This window comes from Spea bombifrons, chromosome 1, assembly GCF_027358695.1.
Source record: "Spea bombifrons isolate aSpeBom1 chromosome 1, aSpeBom1.2.pri, whole genome shotgun sequence".
Taxonomy (NCBI): Eukaryota; Metazoa; Chordata; class Amphibia; order Anura; family Pelobatidae; genus Spea; species Spea bombifrons.
This window is the reverse complement of record NC_071087.1, coordinates 138,420,632-138,434,534: the sequence shown is the minus strand read 5'-3', so window position 1 is coordinate 138,434,534 and position 13,903 is coordinate 138,420,632. Positions and strand designations below refer to the sequence as shown.

The 13,903-nt window shown below is 41.4% G+C and overlaps 1 protein-coding gene across 2 annotated transcripts in view; it reads right to left on the bottom strand.

Annotated features, from left to right (window-relative positions):
* The window catches only part of MCTP1 (multiple C2 and transmembrane domain containing 1), a 236,695-nt gene that overhangs the window by 145,411 nt on the left and 77,381 nt on the right, over positions 1-13,903 (bottom strand). For both annotated transcript variants that reach the window (XM_053474807.1, XM_053474815.1), the window contains exons 3-7: positions 12,670-12,812; positions 11,633-11,712; positions 6,282-6,393; positions 4,363-4,392; positions 331-369 (exon numbers count right to left, since the gene is read on the bottom strand). In XM_053474807.1, the coding sequence (XP_053330782.1) occupies positions 331-369; positions 4,363-4,392; positions 6,282-6,393; positions 11,633-11,712; positions 12,670-12,812 (404 nt within the window). The remainder of the gene's footprint in view (positions 1-330; positions 370-4,362; positions 4,393-6,281; positions 6,394-11,632; positions 11,713-12,669; positions 12,813-13,903) is intronic.

Below are 13,903 nucleotides of genomic sequence, written 5' to 3'. Positions count from 1 at the left end.
ATTTTTGTCTGTTGATACACTGTCCTGAATATTCACTCTAACTGAATTTATGTTGTTCATGTGTCATTAAATACTGCAATTTAGTCAAGTAGTAGCATATATGAACCTGGGCATCATATCCATTCCTAATACATGATGGAGTATCCCTGATGCAGTCTTAATTGTTGGGTATGCTTAGAGATGCTCTTCTCCTTTACACACCCCACTGGTATTTTTACTTAATGGGTAGAAAGTAACTTTATTTTTTCTTTATACACCTGGGTATTAATTCCCTTATGTATTCAACAAAGTTTTCTGTTTTTTATTTTTGTTTCATGAGACAGAAGTTACCTTACTTGATCTTTTCCAATTCTTCTTTATTAGCATTGTCTGCAAACAAAATAAAGCTAGGTTACATTTAACCTAAGGAAAACTTAGAATGAGAGGCATGGGATGAAGGCTTCTGTCGGAGGCTCACGGATGAAACAGCATATTCAGTAACACGCCAGCCACGCATGCAGAGTCTGATGTGCACAGAGAAGGTTGAAAAAGCAAATGCATTGTGTAACTAAAAGGTTGTCAACCCTAAACTTTATCACAAGATCACCTGAGATAGGCTATGCAAGAAATGAAAAAGATTCTAACATAAACCTGATAGAATTTAAATCAAAATGACATTGCCAATAGCTTGAATCAGTATAAAAAAGGGAGGGGTTTGCATGTGTGTGAGCATGAATGTGTATGTATAAGAGTATCAGAGCATGCATGTCTATGTATAAGTGTATAGGATAATGCATTTCTATGTATAAATGAATGTGAGCATGTATGTCTATGTTTAAGTGTATGTGAACACAAATGTGTATAAGTCTATGTGAGCATGAATGTCTATCAAACCCCTTTGCAAATCAGGTTAATTGACACAATTTACACACTCTCAGCTGTTGCAAAGTAGCTCCAGGGCATCACTAAGCCACCACCATGCTTAACTCTAGGTAGAGTGTTCTTTTCAGCGTATGATTCATTCTTCTTCCTCCAGACATGCCGCTGATCCATCAGGCCGAAAAGATCCATTGCTCCATAGAACAGAATCCCAAAACTTCTGTGGCTTATTTACCGTATATGATTTTGAGCATATTCAAGCTTGTGCTTTTGGGTCAGTAGTGGTGTACGTCTTGAAGTTCTTGCATGGAAACCTTCCGTGTTTAGTATGTCACTAAATCCTAAGTGCCTGTTGTCACCAAGTATTGCTGCAGGTCTTTTGTTGCCACTCAAGGGTTTTTCTTAACCTGACTCTCAGAAATCTGGTTGAAGCCAATGCTAGCTACCTTTTTCTGCCGCCACCCAGGTAATGTAACCAATGTTCCTTCAACTTTGAACTTGCAAACTGTGCTTCTAACTTTTTGTACATTTGTTTTTGTACATCTTTTTGTATCCTGTTCATTGTTTGTGAAAGACTGTGATCTCTTCTCTTAACTTTTTGGACCATTTGTTGACTTAGCCATATTTCTAACATGCAGTCCAGGTATTTCATGTGTCCCAGCTCAAGCACATCTGCACCGGATGAACTAATGAAGCCCTTGATCAGGCATGCTTGAGACAACATCTGTTTTGCATATTTGTGCTGTTATGAGGAATTCTGTTTAGAAGTTATTATAAGATATATTTTCAGTTGGATTTGGGGCAACCATTCAAAGCATTGATTGTGTTGAGCTTTTACAATTGCTTTTGTTTGATGTGTTCATTGCAACAACTGAAAGTCTGTTAATTTTGACAATAAACCTGATTTGCAATGGGGGTTGAATAATTTTGATTGCAAATGTTTAAGTATGAATGTGTAAGTGTTTTTGTGTCAGCATAGATGTGTATGTATTAATGTGTGTAAGTATGGATCTGTATGTGTAATTATTTGTCTGTGAGCATGTTTGTGTAAGTGGTGTGAGATGGGGTGTGTGTTAGTATGAATTTGTACGTTTGTGTGTGTTAGCATGGATGTGTATGTGTTGTATTTGAGTATATATCCACGTGATGTAAAAGAAAACGTGATTCATCAGGCCAGGCCACCTTCTTCCATTGTTCCGTGGTCAAGTTCTTATTCTAACGTGCTTTCAGCAGTGGACAGGGGTCAGCATAGAACCATGACTAATCTGTGGCTACGCAGCCTCATACGCAACAAACTGCGGTGCACTGTGTGTTCTGGCGCCTTTCTATCAGAACCAGCATTCATTTTTTCTCATACTCATACTTAATAAAAGATAAATGGGTGCCACAAAGCTTTGCAAAATACAACAAATATTCTAATCACACTTGCAAAAGAATGACTATCTCTGATGCATACTCCTATTGTAAGAGCAATAAAAATATTTTAATAGTGGTTTTCTTTTGTTGCAAAAATACAGCTAATATGAGACAACAGAACTTGAAATGCTCTATTGGTTTGGTGTAATCCAGCGCATTTTCACTCACATTCTATTTAGTTGCATGGCTGTCTTATGCTGGAATTTTTTTTTTAGAAAACTGTTTGCATTACAGTTATAATTTTACATTTGTTTCTTCAATTTTGAAATGGGTTTCCATGGCCGAGTAGCTGCACACAAGCCGAAGATCACTATATGCAATGCCAAGCTTAAGTGATGTAAAGTTGTAGTAAAAGTGGTTGTGGAAAAGTGCTCTCTGGAGTGATGAATCGAGCTTCACAATCTGTAACTCTGAAGGACGAATCTGGGTCTGGCGGATGCCAGGAGAACGCGGACAATGATATTATGTATACAGAACAATTCTTATCCAAAGGCATATTCCGCTGGTTTCCATTATCATGGCTTCACATTGAGAAGTTTGCCCCAGAAATGCTCTGTCTGCTAAACACAGCCAAGCCCATTCCACTTTCTAATCAGCAGAAAAGGGGCATTGTCATCCTTGTAAGCGGGTGTTGAATGTGACAACTACCTCTTTACTATATATCATTCACGCAAGATTTAATAAAACCAACAGCATCCCAGCACATCTAATCAGTCACAATCATTGTTGGCAGCTACACAACAATCACCAACTGTCGCAGATATTATTTTCATTAAATATTTTGGCCTCAAAACTTCTAAATAAAAAATGTTCAATACTAAAATCTTCTAAGACTCAGTTTGTAAAACTGAAATATTAATATAAACTCATAGCAACACTATGCACACCCCTTCCTTAATGTAAAATTTTAGTAAAACCACAGCATATGTAATTTATGTAGTAATCTGAAACAGTGTACAAATATTTATGATCTGTCCTAAAATATACACCTACACACAGAGGCGTATCTAGAGTATGGCACCTATGGCTCGTGCCATAGGCGCCATTTGAAGGGGGCGCCAGTGAGCAGCTTTCAAACGCCGTCTTTTATTTATTTTTTTTGATGCGGAGGGCGCCTAGCAACCGCTCGGCGCCCCTCATTCCCCTCCACGAGGCCTCTACCTCCGTCCCGGTCCCGGCGCCGGCATTTCATGGTGAGCGCCGTAATATGACATCATATTCCGGCGCCCAGAAGTGAAGCAGTGGGCACCAGCGAGCAGCTTTTAAACGCTGTCTTTTTTTTTATGCGAAAAAAAAGAAGACAGCGTTTAAAAGCCGCTCCCTGGTGCCCGCTGCTTCACTGCTGGGCGCCGAAATATGACGTCATATTACAGCGCTCAGCAGTGAATCAGTGGGCACCAGCGAGCGGTGCAGGATGACAGCAGCATCGTGCTCCCGTTGCTGGACTTCAAGGTGAGAGAACTACGGGGGGGGAGGGTATATAGTTGCTAGGGGGGAGAGGGTATATGGTTGCTAGGGGGGGAGAGGGTATATAGTTGCTAGGGGGGAGAGGGTATATAGTTGCTAGGGGGGAGAGGGTATATAGTTGCTAGGGGGGGAGAGGGTATATAGTGGGTAGGGGGGGAGAGGGTATATAGTGGGTGGGGGGAGAGGGGGTATACATTCCTTCAGTGCTGAGATCACAAGTGAATTTCAATTGATCTGGGTTTGTGTGTTGATCTATACCTGCTATCGGCGGGAGTTCTGATTTTAAAAAAAATGTGCCTCTATACCTATGTTTCATTCCATGTTATGATAATCTTCTTTGTCAATATGTTGGGCCAGATAAGAAATCTCAATGAACCTCCATATTAAATAGCATGGATATGTAGTACCCACGTTCTTGCACTTGTATGCAATTAGAAATCAGATGTTTTAATGGTATTTACGGAATTGATGAACATGCACGTTAGGTAATGGATGGGACTGAATGCTGCAGATCATGCAGTGACGTCCAACAGACCAAGTTAGCATGCAGTTTGGATGAATTACAGCAAACACTATATAGACACTAGACATGGAGTAAAAGCACTTTCATGAGATTCTTACCGGCTCTGCAGACTTAATTATTGGTAAAGACTGAAAAATGGAAATATATTAATGAAGGTCCATATATGTAAAGGGCCATTTTCCACATTTTATTTTCAATTTTCACATATTACATGAGTCTGTAGAAATGAGTGATACCTTCTAGCGGACCAGTAACAGAATGTGACAAAAGAGGAGCTGCCCTCTCCAATGGGTAGCTTTTAGTGCTTACTGCATCATATTTCATGTATGAAAGAGGCAGTGGTATATGTATTCGAATGCAGCTAGCGCTATATAAAAAAAACCTAGATAACAAAAAACGAAATGGATAAAATACAGCATATCTTCCAAATTCCATTTTGTTCAATACATTTTGGCAGATTCTCTCCGGTAGCTCTCATTAAGGAAAATGTACTCCTACTGTAGAGTCGCTTATGCCTTGGAGACCTCTTGAATACTTACAAAGTGCTACTCTATGGCTACATTGTGCTAACAAAAGGTATTAGTTACTTCTACAGACTCGGTCTTCTCTGGGACCAATACACCTATAGCCATTTGGTGTGAAAAGCTTTTAAAATTTGCAACAGTTCACATTTGTTATTATATTTCATGCAATTATAAAAGCACAATGTCGCACGGCTATAATGGGGCAGAATCATTGCCAAATGTGAGTGTGGGGCACACTATTTAACATTTCGTTCATTAACAGTCAGGGTCCAAATATTATAATATTGCTATATGGACAAATAACACTCCTCTGCCAGGAGAAAAAATAAACTGAGCTGGAGATCTGGGGAAGCAGGGCATGGAGAACCTGGTGTAAAGAAAAATACGTTAATTAAGAATGCTTTCAAAAATAGACATGTTTTCATTAATTAACAAAATGCAAACTGAGTGAAGAAAAATCTATATTTGGTTTGACCACCCTTTGGCCTACAAAACAGCATCAGTTCTTCCAGGTACGCTTGCTCATAGTCAGGGATTTTATAGACATATAGTTAGGTGTATGATTATACATTAACTGAAACAGAAACAGCTGTGTAGGAGGATTAAAGCTGGGTGAATAACAGTCAACCTCACTAACAAGGTGACAAGACAATTTAATGTCAAAAGTTATACACAATGGCAAGACTGAGCACAGCAACAACGTGCAAGGTAGTTATACTTCATCAGCAGCAGAACTGTCAAGGCAGACAGGGATTTCCAGAGGTTCTGTCCAAACTCTCATGAAGAAGCACAAACGGGCAACGCTGAGGGCCATAGAAGCAGCGGTCAACCAAGGAAACTTATCGCAGCAAATGAAGGAAGACACATCATGCACATTTCCCTTCGCAATCACACCCATCTACTGTCTGTAGTCACACCAAATATTGATTTGATTTAGATTTTTCTTCTGTTCACTCACTTTGCATCTTGTTCAATGATAAAAATTGAGGCTATTAACATGTCTATTTTTAAAGCATTCTTACCCCAGAACATTTTCCACACCTGCCTTTTTCATACCACTGTATTTATATTACACTAAAAATTACAATAAAAAAGCAGATTTTGTAGATTCCCCCAGCGCTGTTTTTTTAATAGGGGACTTCTATAATCACGCCATGTAAAGCCCTAGTAGTGAATGGAGTATGGGCTATACTGGGGCAAATATAGTAACTTAACATTTGCATCTCGCTGTGCTACCTGCTTTTAGAAGACCAATAATTTTCAATTGGCTATGAGGACACACAGCTTGTTATAAACCAAAATGAATAGCAGGTGATGTCACGTGATTTCAATAAATAATAATCATAAAAAGTTCTGCATTCTCTAAACACAATCCCGAGCCAGTAAAAGCAAACAATAAAAATTATTATTAATATTATTAACACAATAATTAACACAATTCACATCTTACCACATGTTTAAATGTTAATCTTACTGTAACACAAATGACTTACTGAATCAATAGATATATTGTCTTTTGGAGACAGAAGGACAGACAGATGTATGGTTCCCAGTACATGGTCAGGGTGCTGTGGGTCCTTCAAATTCAATGCAATATCCTTAGTACTATAAAAGAATAAAGAGATATACAATATGTTAAACTTCTGGAATCTGTCACACCTTTTACTTGTTGTAAGGATAAACTGGATCACTATAACAATAAGATTGAACTTTTTTTATCTAATTGTAAGACACTATTGAATAAATAAGTTGTTCCTATTATATGCACATGATGTGTGACGAAAAAACACACCTAATAAATACAGCAAGGGGCATGGTGTACAGAATCTTCATACCTACATCGCTCTGTGCATGATTGAAAGAAGCAAAGCACAGTATCCAGGGACCTAGTATATGTATATATATATATATATGTATATATATATACATATATATATATATATATATATATATACCGTATTGGCTCGAATATAGGCCGCACTTTTTTCCCCCACTTTAAGTTTTTAAAGTGGGGGTGCGGCCTATATTCGGGGTCTAGCGCCCGACGCCCGGGACATGCAGTCCCGGGCGCCGGGCAGGCAGCGGGGTTAAGATACAGATCCCCCGCAGCGGTGCAGGGGACCTGCATCCTTCTCCCCGATACGCTCAGACAGCCTCCCCTGCCAGCACTTCCCACGGGGGGGGGGGGTGCCGGCACGGGAGGTTATCTAAGCGTTTTACCTCTGCCCACCCCCGACTTACCGGAGCAGACTCCCGGGTGTCTTGCGGGGCCGGCGGGAGACATTTACGCAATACGCAAATGCAACTTCCGGTAACGGTACCGGAAGTTGCATACGCGTATTGCGTAGATGTCCCTCGCCGGCCCTGAAGACACCCGGGAGTCTGCTCCGGTAAGTCGAGGAGGGGGGGCAGAGGAGGACAGCGGCAGCGTATCGCGGGGAGGGAGGACAGCGGCAGCGTATCGCGGGGAGGGAGGACAGCGGCAGCGTATCGCGGGGAGGGAGGACAGCGGCAGCGTATCGCGGGGAGGGAGGACAGCGGCAGCGTATCGCGGGGAGGGAGGACAGCGGATCTCGGGGAGGGAGGGCAGCGGATCTCGGGGAGGGAGGGCAGCGGATCTCGGGGAGGGAGGACAGCGGCAGCGTATCGCGGGGAGGGAGGACAGCGGCAGCGTATCGCGGGGAGGGAGGACAGTGGCAGCGTATCTCGGGGAGGGAGGACAGTGGCAGCATATCTCGGGGAGGGAGGACAGTGGCAGCATATCTCGGGGGGGAGGACAGTGGCAGCATGTTTTTTTTGGTGCTTTTTTAAAGAAAAAAAACTTTTTCTTTAAAAAAGCACCAAACTTTTAGGGTGCGGCCTATATACGGGGGCGGCCTATATCCGAGCCAATACGGTATATATACTGGGTCCCTGGATACTGTGCTTATATATATATAAACTCTGTTTTATCAATACTGCCAGCAGACAACACACAACTGACATTTGCGCTAAGAGATTTGGAAAATGTATTACCGGGGTGCTGAGAATATCTAGTTCATGACAGCTGAACAAATTCCTGCTTAATTTTCTAGAACAGATTATTTTGTTATTTCTGTCATGCTTGGTTCAATGTGACAAGCTGTCCCAAAATATAAACTTTTCAGGCATTTCCAAGAGATATATATATATATACTAACTTGTATCAGTACACCTACAGTATACTGCGTTAATTTTTTGAGGACATCAGGTTTTAGTAGATAAGTACCGTATTTGCTCGATTATAAGACGAGGTTTTTTTCAGAGCAAATGCTCTGAAAAATACCCCTCGTCTTCTAATCGGGGTCGTCTTCTAATCAGACCTCAAATAGAGGTCTGATTAGGAGACTAAGATCCAGATCCCCCGCACCGCTGCAGGGGACCTGGATCCTCCTGTCTCCACCCCCCCATCATACACACACATACCGGTGCTTCCTGCTGTGTTGCCGGGGCAGCGGGTTGACGTCTACGCGATCCGCGTAGACAACGTCCGCTGCAGCCGGAAGGAGGTGTGGCTAGCAGCGGGGGTTGTCTGCGTCCGTCGCGTAGACCTTCCCCGACTGTCAGAGATCAGAGCTCCCCACATCGGTGCCGCACCGGTGTGGGGAACTCTGATCTCTGACAGCCGGGGAAAGTATACGCGATGGACGCATACAAACCCCCGCTGCCAACTCCACCTCCTTCCGGCTGCAACGGAAGGCGACGTCAACCCGCTGCCCCGGCTGGAAGCACCGGTAAGAGAGGGCTGAGAGGGGTGAGAGAGAGAGTGTGTGTTAGTTAAATGGGAGTATAGGGTGTATGTGTGTGTTAAATGGGGGCATAGGGCATTTCTGGAGTGGGGTTAAGGGGGCATTTAATAGAGCACTCTGCCTCCTGAAATGCCTTATACCTCCCTATATGGCACTCTGCCCCATAATATGCCTTTTAACCCCCTAAATGCCAGAGTGGCATATAGGGGTATAAGGCATTTCTGGAGGCAGAGTGCTCTATACAATGCCTTTTAACTCCCTTAATGCCACTCTGCCTCCTGAAATGCCTTATACCTCCCTATATGCCACTCTGCCCCATAATATGCATTTTAACCCCCTAAATGCCAGAATGGGATATAGGGGTATAAGGCATTTCTGGAGGCAGAGTGGCACATAGGGGGTCAAAAGGCATACCATGGGGCACAGTGGCATATAGAGGGTTAAAAGGCATATCATGGGCCACAGTGCCATATTGGAGTGGCAAGCCTGGGGGCAGATGTGTGTAACTGGGGGACAGGTTGGAAAATACAAGAAATAAAAACAAAAAAATATTTTTCTCAATCATAGCTTTTATTAAAAAAAATAGTTTACATGAATTAACATTTACTGGTAAAAAAATTTTCCTTTGGGGTCGTCTTATATTCAGGCTTTTTCTTTTTTTCCTAAGTTAATATTCAGATTTTGGGGGGTCGTCTTATAATCAGGGTCGTCTTATAATCGAGCAAATACGGTAATATGGTGACGCAAAATCAGTGGACCAGACTAGCTGTTTTGAGAAATAAATTGAACTGTTCATGCACTCACTATTATGCAGGGAAAAAAATACTAATTTTGGCAATGCACATTTTTGGCCCCCAATTTGGGACCTTTATTAGGGCACAATCAATGGCTAATAAACAGGCCACCAGGGGACTAACAAAAACACAGAGGTACACTCATAGTTAAGCAGTCCACATATGCCCATTAGTCATGTGGGACTATGTGATTCTAAATACCAAAAAAAAAAAAAAATACCAAGTATATCCTACACAATTCCAAGCAATGGGTCTTACATTAGGACCCACCAGTAAATTAAAAGTGGGATTAAATGTTGAAACAATTTTGTGTTTAATGAATAAATTACTTAGTTTTTTGGTGTTTTAAGTCATGAAGCAATGCTATTTTCATTGTCCACTATTGTTAGTGCTGCTTGCTAATTTGTGTTACACCATGTGAGGGCGCCATTGCTCCATAAATGATAAAGTAAAAAGAGTCAACGAAACCAAGACTAGAATTTAGATTAAGATAACCCCCAATCTGTACAGTGCAAATATTGAATAAATATGAGAGAAACGATGTAGCAATCCTAAAAATCAAACATGCAATAAGACGCACAGACATATTTCACAAGATAATAAGCACCAAAAAGCTATGGAAGCTATGGACAGCCACTGTCACACAGTATTTCTGCTTTTTCATTTTACATAAACATAAGGCAAGCTTGCCCTTACATATAAGGGTCGTCAAAAAGAAAGCAGGCTTTTTTGGCATTTTCAAGCATGTATCAGTTCACCTATAATGTGTTTTTTGGGGGGAAGATCAGGTCTGAATTTTTAAATAGAGACCTAATCAGTTACGTACTCGAGTGATGCAAAATGAGTACAGCAGACTAGCTATTTTTGGGGAAAAATGAAATGTTCATCCACACTCAACATTATCATTATCAGGGCACAATATAATATACAATAGATAAATCATATAGGACTACCCATGGTACTGTTTGAAGGATTTACACGTCAATTATCACATTTTTGCACCTCCATGTTTATTTTGTTTTAGTGAATTCAGTTTTGGTGTGCTTTTCAGTTTATTATATATTTTGGCCATTTTCAAAAAGCGGTGACATAACAGGAAAACTCCATCCTATATGAAAATAGCTACTTGGTCTATATTTAATTCATACAATTAACATTGAATGCAATGTACCCATTAAAAGAAGAATAGCTGACGATAAACCTTTTGTCTGCTCTGATGCTCCATGTTATTAAAAAGAGGCATTGTGGGTAGGGAATGGGTGTGAAATATGTGGATATAAAAAGACGTGTGTAACATGCTCCAAAAGGGACAGGAAAGACCTACCATGAGTAGGAAGGGCATGATATTAATTACATACAAATATTCAGAATTTTACTAATTTTTCAAATTTGGTACAGGCACAATATTTTGTCACACCTCTTGAAAAAAATAACACAATGTGAATATACAATGTTACACGTCGCATGGAAGGCTTAGAAGATGCATGCGCACATGCCTTTACTTGATTTATGCACTTGAAGCAACACATTCTGTGCACACTGCTTGGGCCACGAAAAAGTCATTTTGCTACCATTTTTTGTTAAGATGAGAATGTCTTCCGGCAGGGGCGGGCTGGGCTGGGGGGCAATTGCCCGCCAGGCCGCCCGAAATCTAATCTAAACGGCCTCTGGGTGCTGATGCCGCCGGCCGGAGCTACTTTAATACTTTTTTTTTTTTAATTTAATATGGCAAGCCGGATCGGCTATTAAATGAAAAAAAAAAGTATTAAAGCAGCGCTGGCCGGCGGCATCAGCACCCAGCGGCCGTATGCGACGGCCGCCAAGTGATGGGAGCAGCGTAAGGGGTGAAAGCTCCGCCCCCTCGCACTCACCTCACGGCTGCTCCCATCACTATGCGGCCATCAGATTGTTGGAAATCGAATCTAAACGGCCGCTGGGTGCTGATGCTGCCGGCCAGCGCTACTTTAATACTTTATTTATTTATTTTTAATATGGCAAGCCGATCCGGCATATTTAATAAATTAAAAAAAAAGGATTAAAGTAGCTCCTGCCGGTGGCATCAGCACCCAGCGGCCGTTTAGATAAGCTTTCCAGCAGTCTGATGGCCGCATAGTGATGGGAGCAGCGTGAGGGGGCGGAGCCACTTCACTTGACTTGCCCCCCCCCAGGCCTTAGGCTGCCAGCCCTCTCCTGTCTTCCGGCTCACTAAAGAATTCTGCCATCCGGGATTACGTATCATTATTCTTAGGAATGAATGGGAAGCTATTAAATGCAGGACTTCACCTTTGCAACTCTAATGTAGTCAGATCAAGAAATGCTGATCCCATAAAGTCATCTTGCAGACCAAAATCATAATCGAACACCTAGGGGGAAAGAAAAAAAAATAGAGTTATTAAGTTAGATTAGTAAGGAGCCGTACCTGAAATAACACATGACAGTGTTCTAGGACATCCAGTAACGTACTCACATTCACCTCACCGCAACGACAGGTTTTTCATAATGCCAAGGGCAGTTGGTGGTGGTCTTTGTATATATGGGCCAGTTGGAAATTCAGGGGTCTTCTCTGACAGCCCATATTATTGAAAAAAAGATGGCATGCACAAGGACTCAGCTCTCTGGGCACATTTACCTTCTGATGGTAAAGGTAACTGGTAAGGTGCTGGTAAAGGCAACATTTCACCACCAGGAAAAATGACATCTTTCGAGAGTAAAGCCATCAGAAAGTTGAAAAGAGTTCGTGTAAAGTTGCCTCAATGACTTGCTAGCTCTGTTTCGAGTAATAGCTAATACATTGAAACTTACAGTGTGTCAGATTTTACTGAAATTGATGATTTTGCTTTCTAAATAGAGACCCATAAGGCAATAATTAAAACAACACTAATGGTTAAGCATTACATTTATGCACAATAGTCTATTTTTAATGTCTACTTTTGATGGTGCTCCTTGATAATTTGTGTTACGCCATTAGAGGGCGCCATTGCTCCATAAACAACAAACTAGAAACATTTAAATAAACCAAGACTAAAATTTGAATATGACCCTCAAACATTGAATAAACATAGGTGAAACAATTTAGCAATCCTACAAATCAAACATGCAATACATATTGCAATGTCTGTAAACATACACAAAGACATTGGGCGCAAAAAAATGGACGCTGCATGAATACAGGTGAACATCATGATTAGTATTAAGGCAATTACAACGAGAGTAACAAAAATAATGTCTTTTGATACTAATAATGGCATAAATTATATGAAAAGGATAAAGGCAATGAACTACAGACTCTCCACTGCCACATAAACAGAAGGAATATTTACCTTTACATATAAAGGTTCTTTAAGAGTGTCAATCAGAAGGCAGACTTTTTCATCCCACGCTGGATTGAGGTTCTTATGTATTGTCTTACTCCGAAACACTTCCTTTCCACCAATTTTAAATTTCACATAAGGGTCGCTTGTCCCTTTTAAAAGAAAGCAATTGAGATAAGTTATTCCAAAGTAAATTACACACATACCAATATATAGATGTTAAGTAATTCATTTTTAAGTAACAAAATACAAAAAAGTGGTTACGTCTGATAGACAGGACAAATCAAAGTTATGTCTGATAAGCAGGACAGATCACAAGTTTAAAAGTGTAGCAACAAGACGTTAAGAGTCAAAAGATTTTTGAGGGATTATATTGAATGTAATTATGTAAAGCATGGGTATGGATATGTGAAACAACAGAACTGTTTTACTTTGTTGAAAATGTTAATTTGCTCTGCATTAGGGCTGCAACTAACGATTATTTTAATAATCGATTAATCGGCCGATTATTTTTTCGATTAATCGATTAATCGGATAAAAAAAACAATATGCAAATTTTTCGTTTATTTAAAAGAATTTAATGAACTGGATGTTAAAAAACAACTTAAAATTTACATTAACATTCTTATTTTGTTATGATGTAATAAAAAACAATATTTTCAAAGTACAAGAACCCAAACACAATATTTATGAAACAAAATAACCCCAAACATTCTGAAAAGAGGTGGACTATTACTGTTCAAGAAACTTTGCCCCAGCACTTTGCACTTTGCACCCAGCACTTTGCACCCAGCACTTTGCACCCAGCCCTGGCACTTTGCACCCAGCACTTTGCACCCAGCACTTTGCCCCAGCCCTGGCACTTTGCATCCAGCACTTTGCACCCAGCATTCAGCACTTTGCACCAGCACTTTGCACTTTGCACCCAGCCCTGGCACTTTGCACCCAGCACTGGCACTTTGCACCCAGCACTTTGCACTGTGCCCCTGCACCCAGTCTCTAACTCTGCCCTGCACCCAGCCCTGCCCCCACATTCTGCCCTGCCCCCACACTCACACTCTGCCCTGCACCCACTCTGCCCTGCACCCACACTCACACCCTGCCCTGCATCCCCACCCCCACTCTGCCCTGCACCCAGTCTCCCACTCTGCTCTGCACCCACACTCACACCCTGCATCCCCACCCCCACTCTGCCCTGCACCCAGTCTCCTGCCCTGCACCCCCCACCCCCACTCTGCCCTGC